Source organism: Alnus glutinosa, chromosome 5 (assembly GCF_958979055.1).
Source record: "Alnus glutinosa chromosome 5, dhAlnGlut1.1, whole genome shotgun sequence".
Lineage (NCBI taxonomy): Eukaryota > Viridiplantae > Streptophyta > Magnoliopsida > Fagales > Betulaceae > Alnus > Alnus glutinosa.
This window is the reverse complement of record NC_084890.1, coordinates 10,191,978-10,218,908: the sequence shown is the minus strand read 5'-3', so window position 1 is coordinate 10,218,908 and position 26,931 is coordinate 10,191,978. Positions and strand designations below refer to the sequence as shown.

Below are 26,931 nucleotides of genomic sequence, written 5' to 3'. Positions count from 1 at the left end.
CAGATTATGAATGCTCAATGATTATGAAACCAAAGCATTTCTTTAACATGCAATTTGAATTCAAATTTGATCACTCAGAAGGTGGAAACATCTGTGTGGGGGAACTCAAAAGTTGGAATAAACTTGCAGCAGTAAGTGACCATAAATATATCCATTTTTTAGGGTAATCTCTACTCCCCCACAAACTCCCTTTGGGAATGTGGATTCCCTTGTAGAATCCACATTCCCCTCATCCTGGAAAAGTTTTTTTCCCTCTAAACGAAAAACATTACCCATATTTTTTTAATAAGCAAGCTAAACAACTAGGCATTCTCAATCCCTGTACTCCCTAGGCTATTATTTATTAATAATCCTCGTACTCTCTAGGCTGTGTACTAGGTGACATTGGTCTCTACTTAACGAAGTTTTTAACTTTTTGATGTTACTATTTGGTTTTCTATCTTTTATTAGATATTCTTATGGTTGTATAAAAAAAGTTGCCATGTGAGAATTTTGTTGTAGTTATTTTTTTAATGCTGCCTTTTGAGTTTGATAGTGACCATTTGATGATGTAAGGTGCTGCTAGTTTATGTTTTTAGTTTCATCTACGTCACGTTCTTGCAAGTCTTTGTCTCCGCATAAACAATGTTTGTGAATGCATTAATAATTGAAAATTCCCGTTCAGATGTTTTACTCATTCATTCCATGTTTTATTAAAAAAAAAAAAAGTCATTGATTTCATGACTCATTATTTTTCTTATTTATGATTTGTAGAAACCACAAAGTAATGATAATATGCTTCATATGGTAGAGTAGTTGACCTTTAATAAGTATGAATTATTAAATTCTTACTATTCTGTAAAATCTGTATATGAAAGTCAGGAATTGTTTTATTCTACAAAAACAAAAATCCTATTAGATTCACTTTTGTATCAAACAGCCTTATAAACTTGAAGAGAAAAACAATAAGGATATTTTGCGAAACATATATTAGATTCCTCAAACCAAACACCACATTAATGTAATATTCTTTTGATAAAATATTGACGCCCAAAAGGTAAAGTAAATCTACCAGGAATTCTTAAAGTTATCCAAGAGAGTTAAAAATATAAATCAAGTACCTCAGAAGCAGCAAATCTCAACTTGGCTTCATCCATATCCTTTTTTACTCCCCTCCCAGACACCCAAATGGACTGCCAAAAAACATGTTAGATATGAAACAAAACTTACTTGCACATTAATTCTGTTGCTGTATAAGTTGTATGATAGTTTGAACGGAAATCTTCCCTATACTTTTTTTTTCCTTCTATTTATTTTTAAGTAATTAGAGGAAGAAGAGAAGTAGATGAGGCCATTAAGCATAAGCCTCAAACTCACCCAAGAGAGAGTACCCTAATTTACAAGATAGCTTAGGCACTTAATAAAGCCATTACTCAACTCCCACCTTAGTAATATGGGATAATGCACACAGGAAATAATTTTTTTTTTCCCTCTTTTTTATTATTTTGTTAAGTAATTAGAGAAGTAGAAGAGCAAATAAGGCCAAACATGACTTTCTCACTTAAGAGTATTTTTTTCACATGCTTTTTTAGTTTAAAAATTCAGTGTTTGCTATTCATACTTGTTGAACCTGAGAAACTGATAATATATTAAAAAAAAAAAAAAAAATTACTTGGACGGAGAGAATAGCAGCAATAGTAATAATCTCCTCTGAACACCCAAGTTCGCTCGAAGAAAGGATCATTTTTGAGACCATTGGTTCCTACAAAGTACAAGTTTTCAACATTATTTAGTTAGAATGCGAAACATAATAGGGTAAAAGATCAACCCTGTCTCAAACAAACCTAATACAACAAACACATCCCAGCTAATAATCAATGCACACCAAGAAAATGTTAGGTTAAAAAAAAAAAAAAGAATGACAGAATGACTAACGACATCCAGATGTATGATGCATATAAACAATATATTTTCAAGGCCTCGGGCTTCCATAAATGTTGATTTCAAACTGATTAACAAATACAGATCTTAAAAAATAAAGAACCTAGAATATAAACAAATGAATAGGCTCACCGAACATAAGGAAATAAAGAACAAAGCAACCAAAAAATAAAAGGAAAGAGCTTCTGAAATAGGTTTGGGTTTTTCTTTTCTTTTTTTTTTCTTTTTTTTTTTTTTTTTTTTTTTTTTTTCTGGTTTGCTTGGAGAGTGGGTGTTTGGACCCCCCCGGGGGGGGGGGGGGGGGGGGGGGGGTAGAACACTAGGTGTGCCAGCATTTAGACTCGCTGTAACATCTGTTTCCCACTTCCAGCAGGCTCAGAAAACACTAACACGATTTAAATCATTAAATAGAGGAGCAATAATATGAGTCAATTATGATACAATAGTATATTGAAACATACTAATGGAATCTCTGCTACTTGAAATCCAGCTGGTGAAGTAAGTTTGGCATCATCATCCAAGACTCCAAGTGAATAAAGTATTTCAAGTGCTCGAATCATTGCTTCAGGAGATGGAGATGCCGGCCAATCAAAGCCCAGGATATTATCTATGCCCAAGGCTTTTAACTGAGGATTAGGACAAAATAATTAGCATCTCATTTATTGTTACGAAGAAGAAAAAAATACTCTTCCAAGGGAAGAATTTGTGATTAATCATTATAGTATTAAGTTCTTGCTTGTGGAGAAGCACAAAAAAGTTCACAGAAAATTATAACATATAAAAAACTATTTAAAGCCATCATAATACTTTACTTATTTCAACCACTAGTAAATAAGAAAATCCATAGAACATTTTTTACAAGTCTTGGTGGAACAATCAATTTGGTAAGTACAAGTAACACAAGGAAAGGGTAGCTAGTTTGTTGGGGTTGAAAATAATTGGAGTTCCCTCACTGACAAGAATAATGTTTATACTTCTCACTACATAGCTTTGAAGCTTAAAGCATTGTTGGTGATGTTTTTATTGATAAGTAGCATTGTTGGCGATGTTAACAAGTTGATGGGTAACCGAGGTTGGGATGCGACGTGGGATGGGATTTGAGTAGCTCCTTTCGGGTAGGAGAGACCACAATTCTCCACTTATGGTAGGAGAACACCACAATATTCCACTCACGGCAGGAGAATACCACAATTTGACTAATTCTTTCTCTGATTTCTCATTAGCAACAAAATGATCTTTATATAGAAATACAATAAGATAATACCTAAATTGAACAGAACTCATTAATTCTAATCCTAATTTCAAATAACATAATCTTAATTTCAAATAAACTAATCCTAATTTAAATAATCTAGTCCTAATGAGTCGGAATAGAATTCCAACTCAACCTATCTCACCCTAATCTTATTCCTATCATTCCTTCCCCCTTAAAAGGACCTTGTCCCCAAGGTCCGGTCAAAACGAAATTACAAATTCAAACTAAAAAAAAAAAAAAGAGCTGACATAAACTTGAAAAGAGCATACATAATGTCCTTTTGCTTCTTTTCTACGCAAGTTTGACTTTTATTTATTTTGTTATTTTTTTTTCTCCCCGAGAAGCAACCCTTCTTTTTCTTGTTGCTCCCAGCAACTTTCATTGGTCTTCTTTGCTTGAAGCTTCTCGGCCTCCTCCTCTATACAAATTCAGGTCTGGAGTCGCAAGGTCTGGAGGTTTGGGAGGCAATCTTCGATGGCAGATCTCCACACACAGCGATTCTTTCGAACGGAACAGTCAGATCTGTGCCGGAGCTAGAGCCTTCAGTGTGTGGGTATGGAGCCTTTGTCGTGCGCCGAAGCGGCCGCACATGGCGGTGCTTCCAGCTGGTCTATGTGTGGGTTAGGAAGCCGGCAACTCTAGGTCGTTTTGGGTTGGCGCCAATGGGTTGGTTGGGGTGGTTTTCGGTGTTTCTGGGTGATTTTGGGTTAGTTTTTCTGTGGTTGACGGGAAAACTGTGGGGCGGCTGCCATGGAAGGCCGGTGGATAGCTGGGTTTGTGCCGGTTTGGGTTGCTGGTACGAGTGTGGAACGGTTTGTTTTGCTGGTTTTTTGTGGCTTCGGCGCCTTTCCAGATGAGGCTACTGGATCTTGATCTGGGCAGGTCTTTGGGATAAGTGGTGTTATGGGCTCGGGCTAGCATGCGTACTTGTTAAAATTGACAGATAGCTCATGCACTTGTTGAATTGCTTGTCAAAACAATTGTAAAATACGGATTCTTTCTGCCATTATAGGATTGGTTGGCTCTAATACCAATTGATGAGTACCCGAGGTTGAGATGGGATTTGAGTAGCTTCTTTCGGATAAGAGAGACTACAATTCTCCACTTAGGGTAGGAAAACACCAGAATACTCCATTCCGGGTATGAGAATACCACCATTTGACTAATCCTTTCTCTGATTTCTCATTAACAACAAAATGATCTTTAAGCAGAAATACAATAAGATAATACCTAAATTGATAAAACTCATTAATCCTAATCCTAATTTCAAATAACATAATCTTAATTTCAAATAAACTAAACCTAATTTAAATAATCTAATCCTAATGAGTTGGAATAGAATTCCAACTCAACCTATCTCACCCTAATCTTTTTCCTATCACAAGTGTTCCACAAACGAGATGACAATGACAATCTAGAGAACCAATGAACATTATCGCAAGTAGCTTCAGGAAATATGAATCCCTGTAACAGTTTATGCATGAAGGATATAGAGGAGTGCTACGGGTAACTCATTATAAAAACAGAAGGCAACCCTAGTTTGAGCTATGTCACTCCATTTTTTATGCCACTGCAATTTATAACCACTACAATAAATTAGAAGATTATCATTTTAAGAAATGTGAAAAATGCATTCTTCAAAGACGAGCAATTATTGCAGAAACAACAGTTCATCAACCCAATCATTTTGGAACCAATAAAGTGGAAGACAAGGGCAAGTGAGCACACAAAAACTTCACACCTGAATCACACAGGAAACAAGGTTTGATCTTTGCATCTCCGGAACACCCTCAGCAGACATTTCATTGACAAAATACTCTTCAGTATATAGCCTTGCAGCCACAAGATGAAAAGGTCAAGATATAACTTTGTCATAAATAACCGGAAAACCAGTGGGAATGTGCACATAGAAGTTTTTTATACGATTTATTTTGAGGAAACAATGAATGGCAGCCAAAGATATGTACAATTAGCTTATCATCTCTACAACTTCGAATAGCAACTTATAGACTTGGGCACAATGCAGGACAAAAAAAAGGGCATAAAAGATTTGAAAGAAAGGAAGAAACGATGGGCCTAAAAGATTACATGGAAAAAGGGTTGACAATGTTTCATCGGCAGTTTACAAACACTAATTAAAGAAACTGATGATATCAAAGATATGATTGAATTCCTGAACATTCATGACCATGTACAGTTCATTATAATTTGCACCTAAGAATAAGAGTACACCCATATTATTACGAATATATTATAAAGCGTGTTCTAAGAGTTCAGTTATGCTGTTATTCAGCAACGAAGACCACAATAGAACTGGCAATCAGACACATATCACTGTGCTAAAACTTTGCAAAATGAAAGTTCAGCATTAACCACAGTACCATTTGGACTTAGGTGTTTGAGAAAAAATAACAAGGTACATCAAAATAATAGAAATCATTTAAAAATAAACATCACTACAAGAAACAGTGAGAGAAAGATAATGAGAAAGAATTTTTTTTGACATAAACACACTCAAATACAGCAGTTTCTACAAACCAAACCTGCAACTAACATGGCTTTTTCCAGACTCATTTCACACAAAACCCTTTGTACCTTTTGCGGACTATTGTACAATTAACAAGTAGAAATATTTCTTCATTTAAAAGTGCACCATTGTTTTCCTAAAAAATGTTAGTTGGAGGTACATGTATAGCATCGGCTAGAGGAAATTTTTTTGGTGAAGGTGCATTGATTGGTTATATGCTTCAGGAATGCCTGACTGCATAACAGAATCAAAGCAAGATAAGAACATAGAGGTGCCTTGTTCTTAATGCTTTAGTAGGAAAACATACTAATCAACATGTAAAATTTGATTGAATGCTTGACTGGTGCATTTATAATGACATGAATGCCACAGGTCTAAGCAAGAAAGAAAGAAATAATCAGCAATAGTGACATAAATGACATGTCGCATCATACAAGTTAAAAGAAACCGATTGACCCTGGTATTAAGTAAGTTCCTGTAGAAAACGCACCTGTAACACTTCCCAGGTCGAACTCTTCCAGCCCTACCAGCCCTTTGTCTAGCAGATGCCTTGGATATAGGTGCCACCACCAGATTCTCAATATCTGAAATCTGTAGTGAAGTAAACCCAGAAAAAAAAAAAAAAAAAAAAAGAAGAAGAAGAAAAAGAAGAAGAAGAAGAAGATTATATAATTAAAAAGAATATACATGATAGACTATAGTGATATAATGATGCGATTAGAGTCGATCAAAATATAATTAAATGCAAACTTTTATATAGAGGGCATAAGGAAAAATAAATATGATATTAAAATGACAGCATAGGTTTGTACCCCAATTTCAGAAGGGGGGCTGGGTTTTCAAAATTTATTGAAGTTCAACCACGCTTTGTTAGGCAAATGGTTGTAACGGCTTGGTATAGAGAGAGATGCTTGGTGGAGAGTTGCGGTGGAATCCAAGTTTGGCAGTTTATGGGGTGGGTGGTGCTCACGCGAGCCTGTTGGTGCCTTTGGGATGGGTTTGTGGAAGAATATTAGGAAAGGGTGGGAGACTTTCTCTGGTTTTACTAGATTTGAGGTGGGGGATGGACAAAATTTTGGCATGATCTGTGTGCGGGGATATGGTTTTGAATGAAGCTTTTCCTGTTCTTTTTGGTATTGCTCGGGTGCAGGATGCCTCCGTAGTGGATAATATGGAGATTTCGGGCGGTTCTATTCAGTGGAACGTGAGCTTTGTTAGAGAGGCACATGATTGGAAAGTAGGTGTCTTTGCCTCCTTTTTCCAGGTGCTACACTCAGTGAATAGAGATCGTGCAGATAGGCTTTGGTGGGTCCCTTCCAAGAAAGGTGTGTTCAAGGTTAAGACCTTTTTTTTTTTGATAAGTAAGAATTCATTAAAGAGCGCAGAGGTGCGCAACCCTAGTACACAGGGAGTATACAAAGGAGCCCCTAATTAGAGGACCGAAACGAACAAGAAAGTAAAAAATCAGCGTACGACATACTACCCATGCCATTCGCCGACACCCAAAAAAACAACATATTAAGCATAATTCTACAAAGAGCCCCAGCCTGAACCTCCACATCCTCAAAAAGCCTAGAATTTCTCTCCCGCCACAAGCCCCACAAAACACAAAGAGGAACCTGCTTCCAAACACGGTGAGCAGGACCACGACCCAGCAAAGTACCCCAAGCACTCAATAAGTCCAAGACGCTCCTAGGCATAACCCACTCCACCCCAAACAAACCATAAAAAAAACTCCAAACAACTCGAGCCACGTCACAATGGAGAAGAAGGTGATCAACGGATTCCCCATGCTTTTTACACATAACACACCACTCGACCACCACAATTCCACGCCTTCGTAAGTTGTCATGAGTTAAAATCTTCCCTAAAGCTGCTGTCCATACAAAGAACGCAACCCGCTTCGGAGCTTTAACACGCCATATACCCTTCCAAGGAAAAGAAGCCGTCTCGTGACAAACTAAAGCTTTATAGAAGGTCTTCACTTCAAAATTCCTCCTCTTGGAAAGAATCCACACCGCCCTATCAACCTCCCCATGCCGAACCCGAGTAGAGTATAACTGTTCGAAAAAGGACATCACCATCTCCAACTCCCAATCCTGAGCATTGCGCGTAAAGAGAACATTCCAATGAGCCACACCTCGAACCATAGACAAATTATCCACCACCCAAGCATCAGGAGAACGCGCAATGGTAAACAAAGTTGGAAAACAGAGCTTGAGAGGCCTGTCCCCACACCATAGATCATGCCAAAAGCGAATATGGGACCCATCACCCACCTCATAACGCAAAAACTTGGCAACATTATCCCACCCCTTACGAATAAACTTCCAAACACTGACACCATAAGGCCCTGTCACCGGTAAAGAACACCAACCTCCCCTCACACTCCCATACTTCACCTCAATAACCGATCTCCACAAAGCATCGCGCTCCTGAGAAAACCTCCAGATCCATTTCCCCAATAAGGCTTGATTGAAATTAATAACATTACGAACTCCTAGTCCACCAGCCTTAATTGGAAGACAAATACGATGCCAATTGACTAAATGAAATTTAGTCTCATCACCCATACCATTCCAGAGAAAATTCCTTTGAAGCTGCTCCAGCTTTTTAGCTACACTCACAGGAATAGGGAACAAAGATAAATAATAAGAAGGAATGCTAGAAAGAGTACTGTGAATCAAAGTCATCCTACCTCCCTTGGATAAATAAAGTTTCTTCCAACTAGCCAACCTTCGTTCCACCTTCTCAATAACCCCATTCCAAATAGAAATAGATTTGAAAGACGCTCCCAACGGCATACCCAAATAGGTCATCGGCAAAGACCCAATTCTACACCCCAGAATATGTGCCAAAGACTCCACATCTTCCACCTCGCCAACAGGGACCAATTCGGATTTGCCTAAATTGATCCTCAACCCTGACACCGCTTCGAAACATAAGAAGGTACACCTCAAATTTCGAACGTGCTCGGCTTGTGCTCCACAGAAAATTAAGGTATCATCCGCAAACAATAAGTGATTCACCACTAAAGCTTCATTACCCCTAATGCCCACAGAGAAACCTGACAGCAAGCCTTGATGCATAGACGCATACAACATCCTGCTAAGCGCTTCCATAACCACCACAAACAGCAAAGGAGAAAGAGGATCACCTTGCCTAATCCCCCGCGAACTCTGAAAGAAACCATGAGGGGTACCATTAATCAATATGGAAAATTTTACTGTAGAAATGCAACATTTAATCCAATCCCTCCACCTCTCCCTAAACCCACATCTCTGAAGCATGTAAAGAAGGAAATCCCAATTCACGTGATCATAAGCTTTCTCCAAATCCAGTTTGCATAATAACCCAGCCTCCCCTGACCGTATCTGACTATCCAAACATTCATTGGCAATAAGAACTGAGTCTAAGATTTGCCTTCCACCAATAAAAGCATTCTGAGAACTCGAGATAATTTTTCCCAACACTGATTTAAGCCTGTTAGCAAGGACCTTAGAGATAATTTTATAGACCCCTCCCACCAAACTAATAGGCCTAAAATCCTTAACTTCCATCGCATCAGCCTTCTTAGGAATAAGGGAAACAAAAGTAGCATTCAAGCTCTTCTCGAACTGGCAACTATTATGAAATTCTGAAAAAACCCCCAAATATCTTTTTTGAGAACCCCCCAACATTGCTGAAAGAACGCCATAGAAAAACCATCTGGACCCGGAGCCTTATCCCCATTCATCTCTCGCACCACCTCCCACACCTCCTGCTCCTCAAAGCCTCGTTCTAACCAGAGGCACTCATCCGCATCAATGGAGGAGAAAGAAATCCCATCCACCCTAGGCCGCCACGAACTCTGCTCGGTGTAAAGAGAGTCATAATAATTCACAATATGCTCCTTAATTTCCAACGGATCAGAAGACAGAGCCCCATTTATCCTCAAGACTCCCACATGATTGTGCCTCCGATGGGAATTAGCCACCCTATGAAAAAATTTAGTATTATTATCCCCTTCCTTTAGCCACAGAGCCCGAGATTTTTGCCTCCAATTAATCTCCTCGCACAGGAGTGTTTTATCCATCTCTCTGATCATGTCTGACTTCTGAACCCTCTCCTCCTCCACTAACCCCCGATCTTCTTCAAAACACTCCAACTCTTTAATACCTTCCAATAGTTCCTTCTTCTTCTTCCTCACATCACCAAAAACCTCCGCATTCCATTTCTTCAAATCTACCTTTAAAGCTTTCAACTTATTAGCCAACACAAAACTTGGTAGACCTTGAAAATCATAAGACTCCCACCAACGATGCACAAGATCTACAAAACCATCAGATTTGAGCCACATGTTTTCAAATTTGAAATATCCTTTCCCTTCTCTATGCACTCCACAATCCAACATCAAGGGAAAATGGTCCGAAAAAAGCCGAGGCAAACGACTTTGTGACACATCCGGGAAATGTTCTTCCCACTCCGGTGATAACAGAAACCTATCAATTTTAGACCAAACCTGATTATTGGACCAGGTGAACTGCCCTCCTTTGAGAGGAAGATCCACCAAACACTGCCCCTGAATGAACTCCGAGAACTCTTCCATAGCAACAGAAAAACCACCAACTCCAGAACGCTCACTTGGAAACCGCACCACATTGAAATCTCCCCCAAAACACCACGGCCTATCCCACCAACTCATCAAACCAGCCATCTCATCCCACAGCACCCTCCTCTCCCCATCATCATTAGGCCCATACACACCCCCAAACGCCCACAAAAAGTTATCATTAACGTTACGCAACGAAACAGCTAAAGTATACCGCCCCACGCATTCATCCACCTTCTCCACAACCCTCCTGTCCCACATAATTAGAATCCCACCTGACGCCCCACAAGCCCTCATATAACACCAATCCACATGTTGACAACCCCATAAACTTCGAACCACCTCTCTAGAAATGACTTCCATTTTTGTCTCCATCAAACACACCAAATCAGCCTTCCAATCTCTGATGAGCCCTTTAATACGCAATCTCTTGTCTAGCTCATTTAATCCCCTAACATTCCAAGATAGAATTTTAAGCATCATTAACACAAAACAAGCCCCTTCCCTTTCCTCTCCTACTATACGATTGAACCCCTTTCTTGTCATAGTTTATGGAACAATCCAGCCGCTTAATTTCTCTTTGACCTTTCACTCCTGATACTGAGGAAACCCTTGCCAACGATTGGTCCCGCTTGGCTTCGATTAGTTCGAACAAAGCCAACAGTTTGTCTTCAAATTGATCACATGACACTCCTATTAGTTTGTAGTAACCCTTCACCTTCTCCATCACCCATCTAGGAGACACAATCGAACTGGAATCCTCGTCCATCTCCACTGCCAAAGGCAAAACCGATATCGGGCCCAAATCCTCCACCTCATCGCCTACACCACCCTCCACAAAAGCAAAACAGAGCGCAAATTGAGCAACGACAAGCTCAATTGAACCCTCCTGCTCACAAGGAATACCCCCAGAAAAAGCTCCCTCAGCCTCCAAAACCGGGACCATATCCAGCCCCTTCCAAACCCTCAAAGCAGCAGACTTATGAGGAAATGGGTCAGAAACCAGCGCAGATTTAGAGGGAGAAAGCACCGCAGCAACCAAGGTGTCCGAATGGTCTAAACCAGCCCCGACAGCCTGCTCACCATCTACATGCATTGAAGATTCAAACACAGCAAGGTTGGTCTCCATACTGGGCACTGACTGCGCAAACCCAGTATTCAGTTCTGGTTGAGATGCCAAGCTAGCCATATCACTGGAAGAAGCCGAGCCAACGAAAGGCCCTGGACTCACCGAAGAAAAGGCCATCGACCCATGCGAACCCACTCCAACCTCCTGAGCCGTTGTCCCGAAATCAGGCAGAGGATTTCGCCCAGGTTTGGGGGACTGAAATTCCGAAACAGAAGGAACAGACGAGAATAACGACGGACACACGCCACCGGAAAGCTCAGAAACGGCTGGAACTGTCTCTGACCCACCATAACCCGACGCCGATGAAGGACCCACGTCAGGACACACCCCACCGGAAAGCTCAGAAACGGCCGGAACTGTCTCTGACCCACCATCACCCGACGCCGACGAAGGACCCACGTCAGGACGCACTGCAGGACACACCCCACCGGAAAGCTCAGAAACGGCCGGAACTGTCTCTGACCCACCATCACCCGACGCCGACGAAGGACCCACGTCAGGACGCACTGCAACTAACGGGTCATCTCTGGGCTTCTGAGCTACCGGAGCCCAACGCAACCTCCTCTTCTTATTCTTGTTGCTGTTCTTCCGCCCAAACCGCTTGGACTTACAGCCAGGCCCAAACGAATAAAGCCCCTCACAAACTCTGTTAAGAGCCTGGTCCACGTCCTCCTTCAACTTTTCCAGCTGGCATTTCCACAACAGGAGAGAGGGAAACGTGTGATCCACCCCTTCTTCAACTCCTTGGTTGGCACTGTAGGTAGACGCTTTCCTTGGAAGAGTGTGTGGCGGACTCAGGGTCCTTCGAGGGCGGCTTTTTTTTTTATGGTCTGCAGCCCTAGGCAAGATACTTACGGTGAACAATCTCAGGAAGAGGAATAACATCATTGTGAATAGATGCTACTTGTGTAAGAGAGATGGGGAAACTGTGGATCACCTTCTTGTTCACTGTGATGTGGCTTCCACTCTGTGGATTCACGTTTTTACTCGGTTTGGTATGTCTTGGGTTATGCCTAGAAGAGTTATCAATTTATTTGCTGCTTGGTGGAAGTCTGGAAGGCCAAGAAGTGCTACGGTTTGGAAGATGGTGCCTATCTGCATTTTCTGGTGTGTTTGGAAGGAAATAAATCTTAGGTGTTTCGAAGATCAGGAGAATTCTATGGAGCACGTTTTAGCTTCGTTTTTTTCATACGCTGTATCTTTGGACGGTGGCATTTTTGTCACCCGTGTCGATTAGCTATTCTGATTTTCTTGTTCGTTTTTCTTTTTCTTGTTAGGTGTTTCCTTTTGTATTCTCCCAATGTACTAAGAGGCGCCTTACGCTTTTAATAAATCTATTTACTTATCAAAAAAAAAAAAAATGACAGCATAGCATGCTTATAAACAATTCAAAAAAAATATGAAATTATCCCAATGCCCATCCAAATCGAAGAACAACAATCAACACTTTGATCAACCACTTTAGAAAACAACTAAGAATACAAAACGAAATCAGATAAAGCTAGTAATGCATAGCAGTTTATATTCCCAGAAAAATTGTTAGGAGAACTCCATAACTAAATAAACCATAGATGTTCAGGTAGTAATTTGAAGTCATGAATATTTGAAGTCATGAATAACTTTAGACAAGATCTCTGTTTTTTTTTTTTTTTTTTGGATAAGTTCTTTATTCAAGATCAATATAGTTATAAGAAACAATTTAGTCTGGTAAAAACATTCATAATACCATATGAGAATGGGAACTAATCATTCCACCAAATAAATTTGAACATTCAAATGACTAATTCCTTACCGGATTGTAGAATCGCTGTTTTGAGAATCCACTATCGACAACATACACAATTCCCTGTACATATCAGAAGAATAAGGTTGTATGACAACACACTGTCTGGTTGCTTTTAACTAGTCACATCCAACAAAAAATTTCTCTAGAGTGCAGATATGTTACCTCCAAAGTCAACGATGTCTCTGCTATATTTGTTGCTATCACTACTTTCCTCTTCCCTCTAGGAGTAGGAGAAAAAATCAGCTCCTAAAAAGAAAGCGAAAAGGTAGTCAATAAATCACAAATGGATGAACCAATTCTCCACAAAAATCACTTCACTGCACCCAGATAACACATTAATATATCACTAACCTGTTCTGCACGTGGAAGTCCCGAGTACAGAGGCAAAATAATCAATCCTGAAAATGAAGGTATACTCATGATTATGTCTAATGTCAAATACCAAACCATCTATGGAACATGGAGCACCTAATATACATCAACAAACACAAACACGTATGGCTATATGAATGCATATAGATATAAACATACACATGTAACACATACATGTGTGTCAGAATAAATGTGTTTTAGCAAATCGAAACTACTTTGAGATGTACAAATGTAGAAAACCACTAGTCAAGATAGAATTGCTTTGTCATTCAAACCTGAAGAGTTCTTTCCATTGCTTTGAGCTTCTTCATTTAGTAACTGAATAGCAGCATCAATATCATCTTGACCAGTAAGAAATACCAGAATATCGCCCATGGGTTCCTATAAGCAACAAACATAACATATACAAGACTTGTTCATGAAACAATTGTTACATATTTGAGTAATCAAAGAAATGCAATTCCGTACTCATATTAGTAGGACTACAAAATTGAGCTGTTCATGAACAGTTCAAGCACGACTCAAGTTCTATTTGTTTATAAATGAGCCCAGTTTAAACAAAAATTATGGCTCAATTATTAAACAAACCAAACTTCTATAAGCTTGGCTCTAATCGATTTAGGCTCAGGAACTGCTTGTATAAGAAGTCAAGTAGACTCATTTTGAACTCATTCAAAGCTTATATATATATATATATATACACACACACACCTAGAAAACAAAATTCCTTGAAAAAGAAAGTTAGCTTCTAGTTCTACTTAAGGTTGTATAGAAATAAGCCAATCAATCTGTCAATTTCCACTAATTTTTAACATAGTTAGGATGAGTTGTTATCTGAATAGCAGAATGACTACTGATTGGAAAGCTATGTTTGACAGCATTCAATGATGGCGACATTCCTAATAGGTGGTGGATGTATTACTCAGCCAATCTCACTGCATTGCCCAAACAGTTTAATTTTTACTCAATCTTCCCCAAAGTTACTCTAGTAAATATAGGAAGGTTTATGTCATAAAAAGCTGGAAGATATGTAGATTAATAAAGGGCTGTTCACTATGATTATTTCATGGAGAAATGTAGAAGGTTGCAGTCATTCATATCATTTCTTTTCTAATTTTTTATGTTTTCACCATACTTTATTCAGTATTTCTTTTTTTCTTCTTTCTTGAGCAACAAAAATTGGCTTACCATTCATCCTTCTCCCTAAATCATGTAAATAGATTAAAAAAAAATGTTCTTGGTGAGGCTCATAGGCATTTGATCAAAAAGGGATAAAATTTCTAAGAAAAGTATAGAAATGTCGGATTTGAGGTGTCTTGTTTAAACGAGATTGGAGCTCGTTCGAATGGAAGGAATCTCCATGTGTCACTGAGTTGGATCAACCACGTTCAAACACACAAAGCGCCCCGTTCGAACGAGATGGCATCTCCACGTCTCATCATGCACGTGACCGGTAGGTGAAGATCAACAGCCAGGAATGATTGCACGTGCGAGTTAGGTGAGATTCGATGCGCATTTAATGCGGTTTAGCGCATCGCATTCGAACGACATAAAATATCAATCGAATAAGATCACTTTTCCAAGCGTAAAATGGGACTTCAAAACATAGACTTGAAGAGGAAGTTATTTTCTAGAGAGAGAGAGAGAGAGAGAGAGAGAGAGAGAGAGAGAGAGAGAGAGAGAGAGAGAGACCTTTTTTGCATTTCACAACTTAGAAAACAAATAGGTAATCTTCAAAATGGAGAAAAAGCAAGTTTTACATCAAAGTTTGAGGGAGAGAGAGAGCTTTTTTGCATTTAACAACTTAGAAAACAATTAGGTAATCTTCAAAATGGAGAAAAAGCAAGTTTTACATCAAAGTTTGAGAGGAGGGGGGGGGGGGGGGGGGGGGGGGAGGGTGAGAGAGAGAGTTGAAGGGGAAGTTATTTCTTCCCCTTTCGTTTGTCTGAACCGAGAGAGAGAGCAAAGAGAACCGGAGACTTCCAAGTAATGTACGAGCCTCACCCCCTCCAGAACCATCTGTACCCCTCAATGTTCCATCTTCTGAAAAACCCACTTTTCCCCTGCATGAAGACGCAAATTCTTGAGAAAGATGCCAGAACGCACCTTCTTGCGCAGAAGAGAGAGAGAGAGAGAGAGAGACCTTTTTTGCATTTCACAACTTCAAAAACAATTAGGTAATCTTCAAAATGGAGAAAAAGCAAGTTTTACATCAAAGTTTGTAAAAAAATTAAAACGCTTTGTTCAAGATCTAAGGGAGGGAGGGAGGGAGAGAGAGAGACTTGAAGGGGAAGTTATTTCTTCCCCTTTCGTTTGTCTGAACTGAGAGAGAGAGCAAAGAGAACCCGAGACTTCCAGGTAATGCACGAGCCTCACCCCTTCCATCTGTACCCCTCAATATTCCATCCTCTGAAAAACCCACTTTTCCCCTGCATGAAGACGCAATATAAGCTTCGCTACCAACCCTCGATGGCCTTATAAAATCCCTCAAATTCTCCCCTTTAAGCATCTCCTCTATAGTGGTCAACAACCACGCCACGCTAGAATTGCCCAAAAACACCGCTTAAGATACCCGTTTGCTCCTTTCTACAAAATGTAAAACTAAAGTCCCCTCTCCTATTGAAAGCTCGAATGTTTTTGTTTTGGCGTAAAAAAAACTCGCAAAACCCATAGCAAACCACCAAAAATGGAAAAGCTAAAATAACGCCTATGCCAAAATAGACCAGTGAAAGACGCTGGAACGCACCTTCACGCGCAGAAGAGAGAGAGAGAGAGAGAGAGAGAGAGAGAGAGAGGGCCTTTTTTGCATTTCACAACTTAGAAAACAATTAGGTAATCTTCAAAATGGAGAAAAGCAAGTTTTACATCAAAGTTTGTAAAAAAATTAACACGTTTTGTTCAAGATCTAAGGGATGTAAAAGCACATAGCATTAAACCATTTGGTTAAATGCCATATGGTCGCAGAACACACAAACACTCACAAATACCTATGGTCAAGAAACAAGAAAACAAGCTTTCAAGAAAGATGACATAACACCTCAATGTATGCTTCATTCAATAATTTAACAATGGCCAAAAAGGTAAATCAAAGAACTCGTGACTCCTTGGCAAGGGGGTTTACTCCACATTTCACTTCTAAAACTAAAAGACTTAACACTTGACGGGGAGAAAACTGTTTAGTTCCTCTACTTTATATTTTAGTTATAAACTTTCTTCAAAAGTTCCCTGCTATAGGAGCATCACCCTAAGCATAGGTGCAGTGTACATCCAACTGCATATGAGATGTCATGATAGATCAAATCAATGTTACAAAGTTAATGAATAAGAAGCAAGGGGCTATGCCACACGTCATTTGACAGGTTAGAGATTTATTAAGAAATATGCCAAGTACAGACCATCTAACAACGCAAGAAGCATAAAGAAAGGTGGGCCTAAGACATTGGGAGTTAAAAAAAAAATGTAAAGAATCAAGGAAATCTATAGAAGAAATAGAGCTGGTTAGACATCTGAATTGGACATGTTCTTTGTTTTGTTATCTTAGAAAAATTTTATTATTAAATTGAGATCCTCTGGTTCAAAGGTAGTCTACAAGAGATCCCTTAAGAATTACAAGTACCTGATCATGGATTGACAATACTGTTGAAACAGTATGCCGAATATAGTCCTGGACAGGCTCCTCGACAAAATGAATTTGTACATTAAAGCCTCTACCCTGAAAGTAAAGAGATTTCAATGATACCTCAATTTTGTAATATTCATGTTATATGATAATGTTACCTGAAGATAACTTTACTTACAAAATAATGAAGCTACCTCATAAACTTAGAAACACTGTTTGAAGGGATGGGGGAAGAGAGAGAGAATTGCCAGCACAACATACCTCAACTGATAGGATTGCAGGCTCCATCCTTGGTCCACTCTCCTCAGCTTCCAATGCTCGACGCCTTTTTATTTACAACAAAAAAGAGAGATTTAAACTAGTATCGACTTCGGCTACTGAAAGACAGTAAAGTTGTTGGCAACCTACTAAGTAAAAAATAAATGTTGGTCAACATAACATGAGATGCCAGCCAAAGGAAAATCAAGATAGCTTTCCAGATTCATAAATGAAAAGCTACACACCTAGGCAAAAATTGGAAGTGATAATGTGAAGTTGATGAAAACATATGAACAATGACAATAGCAAAGCCATGATTTGGTAGTAACAACGTGCAAGATTTTTATTTTCACTTAATAACTTTTGTGCAAGCCAACAGCCGCTAAAATTTTAAAAATAATAATAATAATTCTAAGGTTAACAGGAACTTGTATATTTCATAAAAACAAAAGAAAGAGGTACAGTCCAGAATGAATTTTCAACTTTTAGAAATAATTATGGAATGCTATTTTTAGCCGTGTTGGGTTAGCTTGGGTTATGCCTAAAAGAGTAGTAGATCTTCTCACTTGTTGGAGAGGGATGTGCGGCAATCCTCAGGATGCAGCTGTCTGGAAAATGGTTTCGTCCTGTCATTTTTGGTGTCTTTGGAGAGATAGAAATGATAGATGTTTTGAGGACCACGAGAGACCAGTGGTGGAACTAATTTCTTTCTTTTTCAAAACTCTTTTCCACATGACTGCTGCTCTAGATCTTAATGTGCTTAGTTTTCATGATTTTTTTCAACCTTCTATCTCTCTATAGCTAAGAGTTTCTCTTGTATACATCATAAGTACTTGAATTGCGCCTTTTGCACTTTTCAATGATATCTCGTTTGCTTATCCCGAAAAAAGAAAAAGAAAAAATGAGAGAGATAATAATTGAAGTCACTTACCCCAAATAAAAAAAGTCTTAATTTTGGTTTCGAAGAAGGCTTCTATTTTTCCCTTTCATGGGTGTAAGCCACTGGTGGGATAACAAGCAACTCCCAGAACAACTTTTGCACTATCTGTGGTTGGCAACATTATTGATTTTGTGCACCCATCTTTTGTTACAATTTCTCTTTCTTTTGCACTTATCCTCTTTACAATGATCATAGATGGCTTTCCTCCAAATTTACTTAACATATGAGATCGCTACTAAACCAACATGTAAACTGTCTTCCTAGCAGATTAAACATCCAGCCTTTCTCTCCTCTCCTCACTATCAGCTTTCATCTCTTGCATGCAGGAGCAAGTAAATAAGTATAAATATTTGTTATCTAGATCAACCTGCTGCAGGATATAGCCTACAAGCTCTTAATGCTAATATGTACAATTATTTTGCCAAAATGATATGTACTGATAACTAGTTAAGATCTTTTTGTCCAGTATATGCAGGAGAAAAGGATAAAAGGTCAATCATGCCCATGAAAGGACTAACCAGAACCAAATCTATAGTATTTATAGCCATCAGTCCTTACCAACACCCAAGAGCTTGCTAGCATTATCTATGACATAGATTTGTGTATTTCACCGAAAAAATATTCACATATTTACATTTCATTCATACTCTAATTCTTATAGGAGTAAATACTATGTTCTAGATTTAGGACACCTCACACTAGACAACTAATAGGGGACACCTCACCATAGAACAACTCATAGGGAACACCTCAAATGGACGCCTCACCATAGGACAACTCACTACCTTCTAGAATAGAGACACTTATCCCTTTCTTTCTAACACTTCCACACAAGCTGGAGCTTATATATTATATAAGCCCAGCTTGGAACAAATGAACTCTTATTAACACAAACACTTTGTAAACACTTGTTTGCAGGGTAAAACACCATTAAATTGGTTTAAAAAGAAGAAACGGCCGAAAATACCACGAACCCAGCCATAAAAGCACCAAATCGGTCAATATGCTAGTTTTAAGGAGCATGCATATATATTGGAACTTATAAATGAACAATAGGCTTATTAATAAATGACTAAAAGCCAAAAGCAATGAGTCAAGCACACCTATCCAAATACACAAAGGACAATTCCATCTGCTTCAATGGATGAAGAAAACATACAGGAAAATAAACTCAGGAAATCATCAATTAGATAGACAAGGAAAGTGCAGAATAGTTTTGCTGAAAGTTCAGGAGAACTAAATACAGCTAGAATTTACATAAAATTTAAGAAAGTAAAATTGCGAATAAATGTTCAAACATGTAATATACAAAAAGAGACAGGTCGATGATGAAAGGCACACCATAACCTTAACATACCTAACTTGTACCAATGCTTTTGACGGAAGGTCAAAAAATGGCACATCCAAAAGTAAACTATATACAAAGGTAAATATAATTCCAATTCAAATTTATTCTATGACTTCAAATCTATGACTTTTGAAACTAACATATATATATATAAAGAATTCTATAACTTCCCTTAAGATATATCAAAGTGCCAAGGAGATGAACCAGTCGGATTAATTATGTTCTTTTAATCAAACACCAGGCTACATAAATCAATTATAATGTACAAGAGGTGCAATGTAAAGTGCAAACTTCCCAATTCTGTAAAAGAAATCTGGTTTCTTCTTTAAGAAAAAAAGAATTTGATTATTACAGGTGACTCAACATCAGTCAGTATGCCAAAACCAAAAGCATGGCACAAGCAACCAAACAAAGAAAGTACAGAATGTAACTTCGCTGAACAGCTTTGAGGGGGAAATAAAAAGGGAACCTGATTTGGAAGAAAGTAGACATTGATTTCGCTTCGATTGTAGCGGATGAGATAATCAGACGCAAGTCAGGTCGACGCCGTTGAATCTGGAAATTCAGCAATAAGCAAATGTATAAAAAGGTAGGAACCAAATCAAAAATAGGGAAAGGAAAAAAAAATTACACACTTTAGTTTCCTAAACCATCTAAAATATGTCCTGGTTACCTTTTTCAGTAGACCAAGTAATATGTCAGTTGAAATAGACCTTTCATGAGCTTCATCTACCATTATGACACTGAAACAGTAGTCAAATTTTAAGGGGAAAATGTTATGGTAACAAAAATAACAATAACAATAATAGTAACAGTATTAATAATAATATAAGACAAATCAAAGTTTTGGTTGAATCATATTGACTCTCTAAAACAAAAACGAGAAAAAATAATAAAATAAGAGGCATTGCTTTCCAGACTACCAAGTTAAACTCAATCAAAGAATTTTTCTCTTTTTCTAATGTTAATATTTTGTTTTACATGTAAACTTATCTATGGACATGCATCTGCCAATGCAGACCAGCTAAAACTAACCAACAAGCATATCAGGTAGTAAGTTAGTTTTTAAAACCATGAATTTCTCACAGCAGCAATACAGAAGAAACAAAGAAAGGAAAGTAGATAGAGTTAAACGATAGGCTTACAAAATCAAAGAGCATAAAATTTAGAGTTGTAACTAATACCTATACTTGGTCAAAAGAGGATCATCCATCATTTCCCTGAGTAACACCCCATCTGTTAGAAACTTTATCATAGTTGTACCCTGTGCTGCCATAACAGCAAAATTCTCAGCATTCAGTAAGGAACTAAGAGCAACAAATGATATTGCACAAAGCCAAGCTTATAGACCAGAACTTTCCAAATAATCAGATGATATATCAATGCATGATGCAGTATTCTGGTGTAGATTACGCCCTTAAAACATTACAAGATAATCCAATAAAAGAATTATTGACAGCTTGAAAAGAAAGTAAAAGGTCTCACTGGATTCGTAAGATCTTCAAATCGAATTGTGTAGCCAACTTCCTCTCCAAGCTTGACCCCCATTTCTTCGGCCACCCTTGCAGCAACTGCCTAAGTAGCAATACAGCTAATATTTATAAGAGATTTATAATGAAAACATTAAAATTGTTTCTGCAGCTGATAAGAAAATTAAAATTACGCATTTGAGATTTACAACAGAACCAACAGCACCATTGGGGGCTTAATTTTTCAATCCAAAAAAGGAATACATCTGATATTTTATAGTCACAAGAAAAAATCAGTAACCCCATATGTTTACATCCCTCTTGATTCATTTGAAATTATACGAATCCCTCCCACATGGTAAAAATGATAAATCCAAAATGTTTTCACCATCATTTAGACATACAGGGATTGATTGAGTACCCGAAGTGAAAAGTGAGAGGATTTTGTGTTAATGCTATATGTTCAACCTTGGAAGTTCCAATTTGTTAACAAAGAACAAATTATCCTTGAATGCCTTTATATTTTACAAAGATACACTCTTCTCCCTGAAGGCCTTTAAGTGAAGGGATTGCAGTAAGCATCACCTATTCTATCCCATTTAGCCCATCAAAGTTACTTTTTTATATCCCACCAACTGAAGAAAAAGATGAAAGGATGCACAAGAACAATAGAATTAGTGGCATACGCATACTTCCCCTGTTCACAAATGAGCTAGGATGTTATCATGAATTATACCCACTATGCCTCTTTGTCCTTGATATTCACCCACAAATAATATAAGTTCAATCAACAGAATCTATGATATGATGATTATTGTCATTGATGGGCATTCGTTTCAATTAATAGAATTTAAATGCTTGATACACCTGGCAATACCTGAGGTCCTCTCAACACAAGATGTTTCCAAGATGAATAACTTTTCTCATTCTCATTCTGGTTGTTTGGTGTAAATAATATAAGCTTAAGGAAAATCCCTCTTAGATTATTCAGATGCTTCAATCTTTGGGAATTAAGCCTTACTGATGGAGCTTTTCTCTTGTATACTCCCAACATACATGAATTGCTTACACTTTTGGTGTTTCAATGTATGTGTCTCTACATGTTCGATAAGTCAAATTTCAGTCAGAATTAAATTAATCACAAGGATTGAGAAATCCTTGACTCCATAAAGGTTATGATGCCACATGGATGCAAATTAATAATATGAACATATGCACAATGATCATAAGTTCCTGCCAAGACATTTAAGCCAAGCACTAGGTAGGATATGCAGGACTCAAATGAATAACCAGGCCTATCTTTTTTCTTTGATAAAGTAAGAAACCAATCTTATTAAAAAAGTGTAAGGCACCCCTTAGTACACTGGAAGTATACAAGGAAAACACCTAGCTAGAGAGAGAAAAGCGAGTGAGAGAGTCAAGAAAAGAAAAAGACAAAGAATGGACATAAGCCATAGTCTAAAAATACAAGGAATGGTAGAACGAGGAAAGAATCTCTTTTAAGGAACTTTCCAAGTCCTCAAAGCTCCTATTGTTTCTTTCCCTCCATAAGCACCAAAAGAGGCAAATACGCGTCATTTTCCAAACCGCAGCGCTCTTTTTATGCAAAAAAGACAAAACGGGATTGGATTTCCACTCATAAGGAAGGAAGGTTAGATACCTTTGACAGGGTTGTATTTTTGGTTGAAATGGGATGGTGTTCAAACTCCCGAAATGCAGTCTAGACAGCGGGCCCTCCCCTTTCTGACTGGACTGACTCGGGGAAGGGTCAATCTCCTCTGGAGCATGCTGCACAGCCACTCATTCGTCCTGACCAAATAGTAGAATCTATCTCTCAGCGATTCTTTTCTCCGCTAATAACCCCTTCCCAACCAGCCCGCCCGATCGATTTTGTAAGATCGGCTAATTCAAAGGGGTTAATCTGGTCTGAACTCAAATCCAACGATTTATTTACCTACGAATCTGCTATTACGCAACTCAACCCTTCTCCGCAAACTCTTTCAGTTGTTGGATGCGCAAAACAACCTATTCCCCTTTCCGACAACTCGGTGACCTTTGACACGTTACACCTGGTTGCACGTAATCTTGACTTTCGCCTTTCACTCGTGCAGTTGGACTGACTAGTGACTTTGAACCTTGAGACCGAGCCCTGCCTCTCACCTTTCGGTTCATTGCAAGGAAAGGCAAACAAGAAAAAAGGCAGCTTTCGGCGGACACAAGCCCTCGGGACTTGAGAGAATCGATGACTGCATCAAAGATGTACTTGCTAGTACTATTACATCTGAGAATTCTTAATTGGCTAGTTGTAAATAGCCCCAGCCTTTCATTGAGTCCTCCTAAATTGCATTGATTTATCCTAAAGATTTCATTTCAATTGGAATTTGGTTATTCACCATGTACGAGGATCCCCGCTAAGCATCCATGGCTGAATGGTTAAAGCGCCCAACTCATAATTGGCGAATTCGTAGGTTCAATTCCTACTGGATGCACGCCAATGGGACCCTCCAATACGTCTATTGGAATTGGCTCTGTATCAATGGAATCTCATCATCCATACATAACGAATTAGTGTGGTATATTCATATCATAACTTGCTATGGGAGCATGTACAATTACAGGGGGGATGTTCAGTACCGATTCTTATAGTACTGTTCGGGGAGTCGATAAGCTAATTCCTGTAGATGTCTATTTGCCAGGCTGTCCACCTAAACCGGAAGCAGTTATAGATGCTATAACAAAACTTCGTAAAAAACTATCTCGAGAAATCTATGAAGATCAAATTAGGTCTCAACAGGGGAGGCGGTGTTTTACTATCAGCCACAAGTTTCATATTGGGCGAAGTACTCATACTGGAAATTATGATCGAGGATTACTCTATCAACCACCATCTACTTCGGGGATCCCTCTTGGAACATTTTTCAAATACAACAAGAGTTCAGTCTCTTCCCACGAATTAGTGAATTAGGCAGGATTTTTTTTTTACATTTTTGTTTTACATAATAACAAAACAACCGGTCAATAATTTTCATAAATTTCATCGTAAATGTGAAATACTTAAATAGACAAATAAAAATTTTATACAAATAAAAATGCGGGAGAAATAAAAAAGATGCAGGGTCGTTTGTCTGCTTGGCTCGTCAAACATGGGCTAGTTCATAGCTCTTTGGGATTCGATTACCAAGGAATAGAGACTTTACAAAGATCAGTGATCACTTACGCGATTCCACTGAAAGCAAACTCGCGAGGAGAGCTATAAGAAGCGGAATGGAGCTAGCTTATAAAAACTACTAGCCCCCCTGACGACAAGCGAGGCGATAGGCTCGCGCAGCCCAGGGTTGTCCGACAACACTGGGGGCACCGTAAAGGACCGTTAGGGCCTTGAAGGTGGAGCGTAGCGTCATCGTCCTTGCTAGTAGTTTTTATAAGATAGCGTAATGGAGTGTATTAGTATAGTTAATAAAAGGATAAAATTATTAATACTAAACAGAGTAACTAATTAATATACAGCGTAGCTATTTGTTTAATGAGTGAGCGAACTAGCTACCTGTCCCCCGAGCCCTCCCGCCGTCGCCCATAAAAGCAGAGGCGAGGAGGGCATCCAAGACAGGTAGCATACTGAGTGAACGTATCATACTCCCCCCTTGGGGGGACGAGTGCAGGTATTGCTCAGGACTCCTGGGTAGGAGGCATGAGTTATACCAAGCGAAGGGGGGGAAGGGGTTTACTCTTACGCGCGCGAGAGACATAGCGTGTATGCACGGGCTTCCCCCACTGAAAGCGGATAAAGCAAATAAATAGTTTAACCAAGAAAAACAACTTTCATCAAAACCCAAGGATCAAGGGAAATGGCATTTTTCTGTAATAAAACCGTTAGGAAGGTAGCCGTCGATAGATTGTATCTAGCAAAAGAACTTCGAAAACACATGTGTTAAGCATAAGCAGATTGCATGAGGAACTCGAAATGAACTCTTGAGGAAGTTGATTCCTTCTGCTCATTGGTCTGAAAGTATTATTGAGCTTATTCAATCTTTGAGTTATGAGTTAGAGTTAGGAAATAAATAAGAAAGAAGCTCAACCCGCACTCTGGCAGCTGAGCAATATCCACCCGAGGGGGAAGAGCGTAGCGAAGGGGGGTAACGATCCTTACATCTAACATCAAACATCGCAAAAAAGGTATTTCACAAACACCTAAAGGCGAACGGAAATGGCATTTTTGTTTAAGAAAAACGAGAGTTTGGGGCCCCTCATGAACAATCTATCATGAGGGGTCCAAAACGTCCGTTTAAGATGAAGCGTGGCGCGCGTGCGCGCGTGTACGAGCGTACTCGCATGCGCGCGTAATAGTCCGCGCGCGCGTGTACACCCGTACTTATTTGTTCTTTCTTCCTACGAGGGCTGCCTACTCACTCCGTTCACCTCCGGTAACTGTATGGAGCTCTCTTTAATTTTTTAAAGAGAACTCCATGCCAGCGTTACCGTATGGAGCCACGTCGTTCATAGTATAGCATTAGGCTACCAGAAGTAGGATTCACCACAGGCAGGTCTACTCTTCGTAGCCTACCCCAAGCCTCTGCGTACAGCGCTCTCATGAAGTGATCTCTGCTACTAATAGCCTAGTTCCTGTATTGAACAGAAACAACCACTGCCGTCTTGTCTTCGACATTCTTTAGCACACAGGAAGGATCACAGAATGCAATACTTTCCTGGCTAATCCGAAACTGAGGAAGGATCAGTGATCACTTACGCGATTCCAGTGAAAGCAAACTCGCGAGGAGAGCTATAAGAAGCGGAATGGAGCTAGCTTATAAAAACTACTAGCCCCCCTGACGACAAGCGAGGCGATAGGCTCGCGCAGCCCAGGGTTGTCCGACAACACTGGGGGCACCGTAAAGGACCGTTAGGGCCTTGAAGGTGGAGCGTAGCGTCATCGTCCTTGCTAGTAGTTTTTATAAGATAGCGTAATGGAGTGTATTAGATCTTCCAGAGGACCACCAACATGCAAGCAAATCGATAACTCGTCTGGGCATAACCCAAGACATCCCGAAATGACTGAAGAGGGAACTCCACAAAAAAGAAGCCACATCGCAGTAGAGAAGGAGATGATCTACGGACTCCCCAGTCTTCTTACACATATAGCATCTGTTTATCACGATAACATGTGGTTTCCTAAGGTTGTCCAGGGTGAGAATCTTGCCAAGAGCCGCGGTCCACACAAAGGCGGCAGTCCTTGAGGGAGCTTGAGTGCGCCAAACACTTTTCTAGGAAAAGCGGCTACTACCGGAGCTAGCTAAGGAGTAAAAGAAGGACTTAACTTTGAACACTCCTTTTTTGGAGGAGACCCACCACAATTTGTCTTCACTGTCTCTGCTCACTTTGATTGAGTGCAACACTTGAAAGAAAGACACAAAGACATCCACCTCCCAATCGTGAGCCTCCCTAGTGAAGCTCATGTTCCACTGGATTGAGTCGCCCAAATGCTCAAAATTATCCGCAACAGCAGCATCCTTTACATAGGCAATACCAAATAAAGCTGGAAAAGCTACTTTGAGAGTCGTGTCTCCCCACGGCAAATCATGCCAAAAGCAGATCTTGGAGCCATCCCCCACGACAAATCTAGGCCTATCTTAGAACCCTAGGTGCAGCACAACCATCCCAATGCAACTCATCTTAGCTTATCTAATTATTGATTTAAACTAAATCAACCACAAGCAAGACCA

The 26,931-nt window shown here is 39.3% G+C and overlaps 1 protein-coding gene and 1 non-coding gene across 5 annotated transcripts in view; one reads left to right on the top strand and one right to left on the bottom strand.

Moving 5' to 3' along the window:
• The window catches only part of LOC133868649 (probable pre-mRNA-splicing factor ATP-dependent RNA helicase DEAH9), a 33,771-nt gene that overhangs the window by 2,294 nt on the left and 4,546 nt on the right, over positions 1-26,931 (bottom strand). The window contains exons 4-18 of one of the 4 annotated variants that reach the window (XM_062305580.1): positions 21,231-21,320; positions 20,930-21,009; positions 20,419-20,488; positions 20,215-20,300; positions 17,461-17,524; positions 17,197-17,292; positions 13,856-13,961; positions 13,560-13,606; positions 13,371-13,454; positions 13,215-13,268; positions 6,193-6,293; positions 4,917-5,007; positions 2,382-2,546; positions 1,652-1,741; positions 1,101-1,172 (exon numbers count right to left, since the gene is read on the bottom strand). In XM_062305580.1, coding sequence (XP_062161564.1) covers positions 1,101-1,172; positions 1,652-1,741; positions 2,382-2,546; positions 4,917-5,007; positions 6,193-6,293; positions 13,215-13,268; positions 13,371-13,454; positions 13,560-13,606; positions 13,856-13,961; positions 17,197-17,292; positions 17,461-17,524; positions 20,215-20,300; positions 20,419-20,488; positions 20,930-21,009; positions 21,231-21,320 — 1,296 coding nt within the window. The remainder of the gene's footprint in view (positions 1-1,100; positions 1,173-1,651; positions 1,742-2,381; positions 2,547-4,916; positions 5,008-6,192; positions 6,294-13,214; positions 13,269-13,370; positions 13,455-13,559; positions 13,607-13,855; positions 13,962-17,196; positions 17,293-17,460; positions 17,525-20,214; positions 20,301-20,418; positions 20,489-20,929; positions 21,010-21,230; positions 21,321-26,931) is intronic. The other 3 variants (XM_062305584.1, XM_062305583.1, XM_062305581.1) reach the window with 3 other exon arrangements.
• TRNAM-CAU (transfer RNA methionine (anticodon CAU)) lies at positions 23,630-23,703 on the top strand. The gene has a single exon. It is a non-coding gene; the product is annotated as a tRNA-Met (tRNA).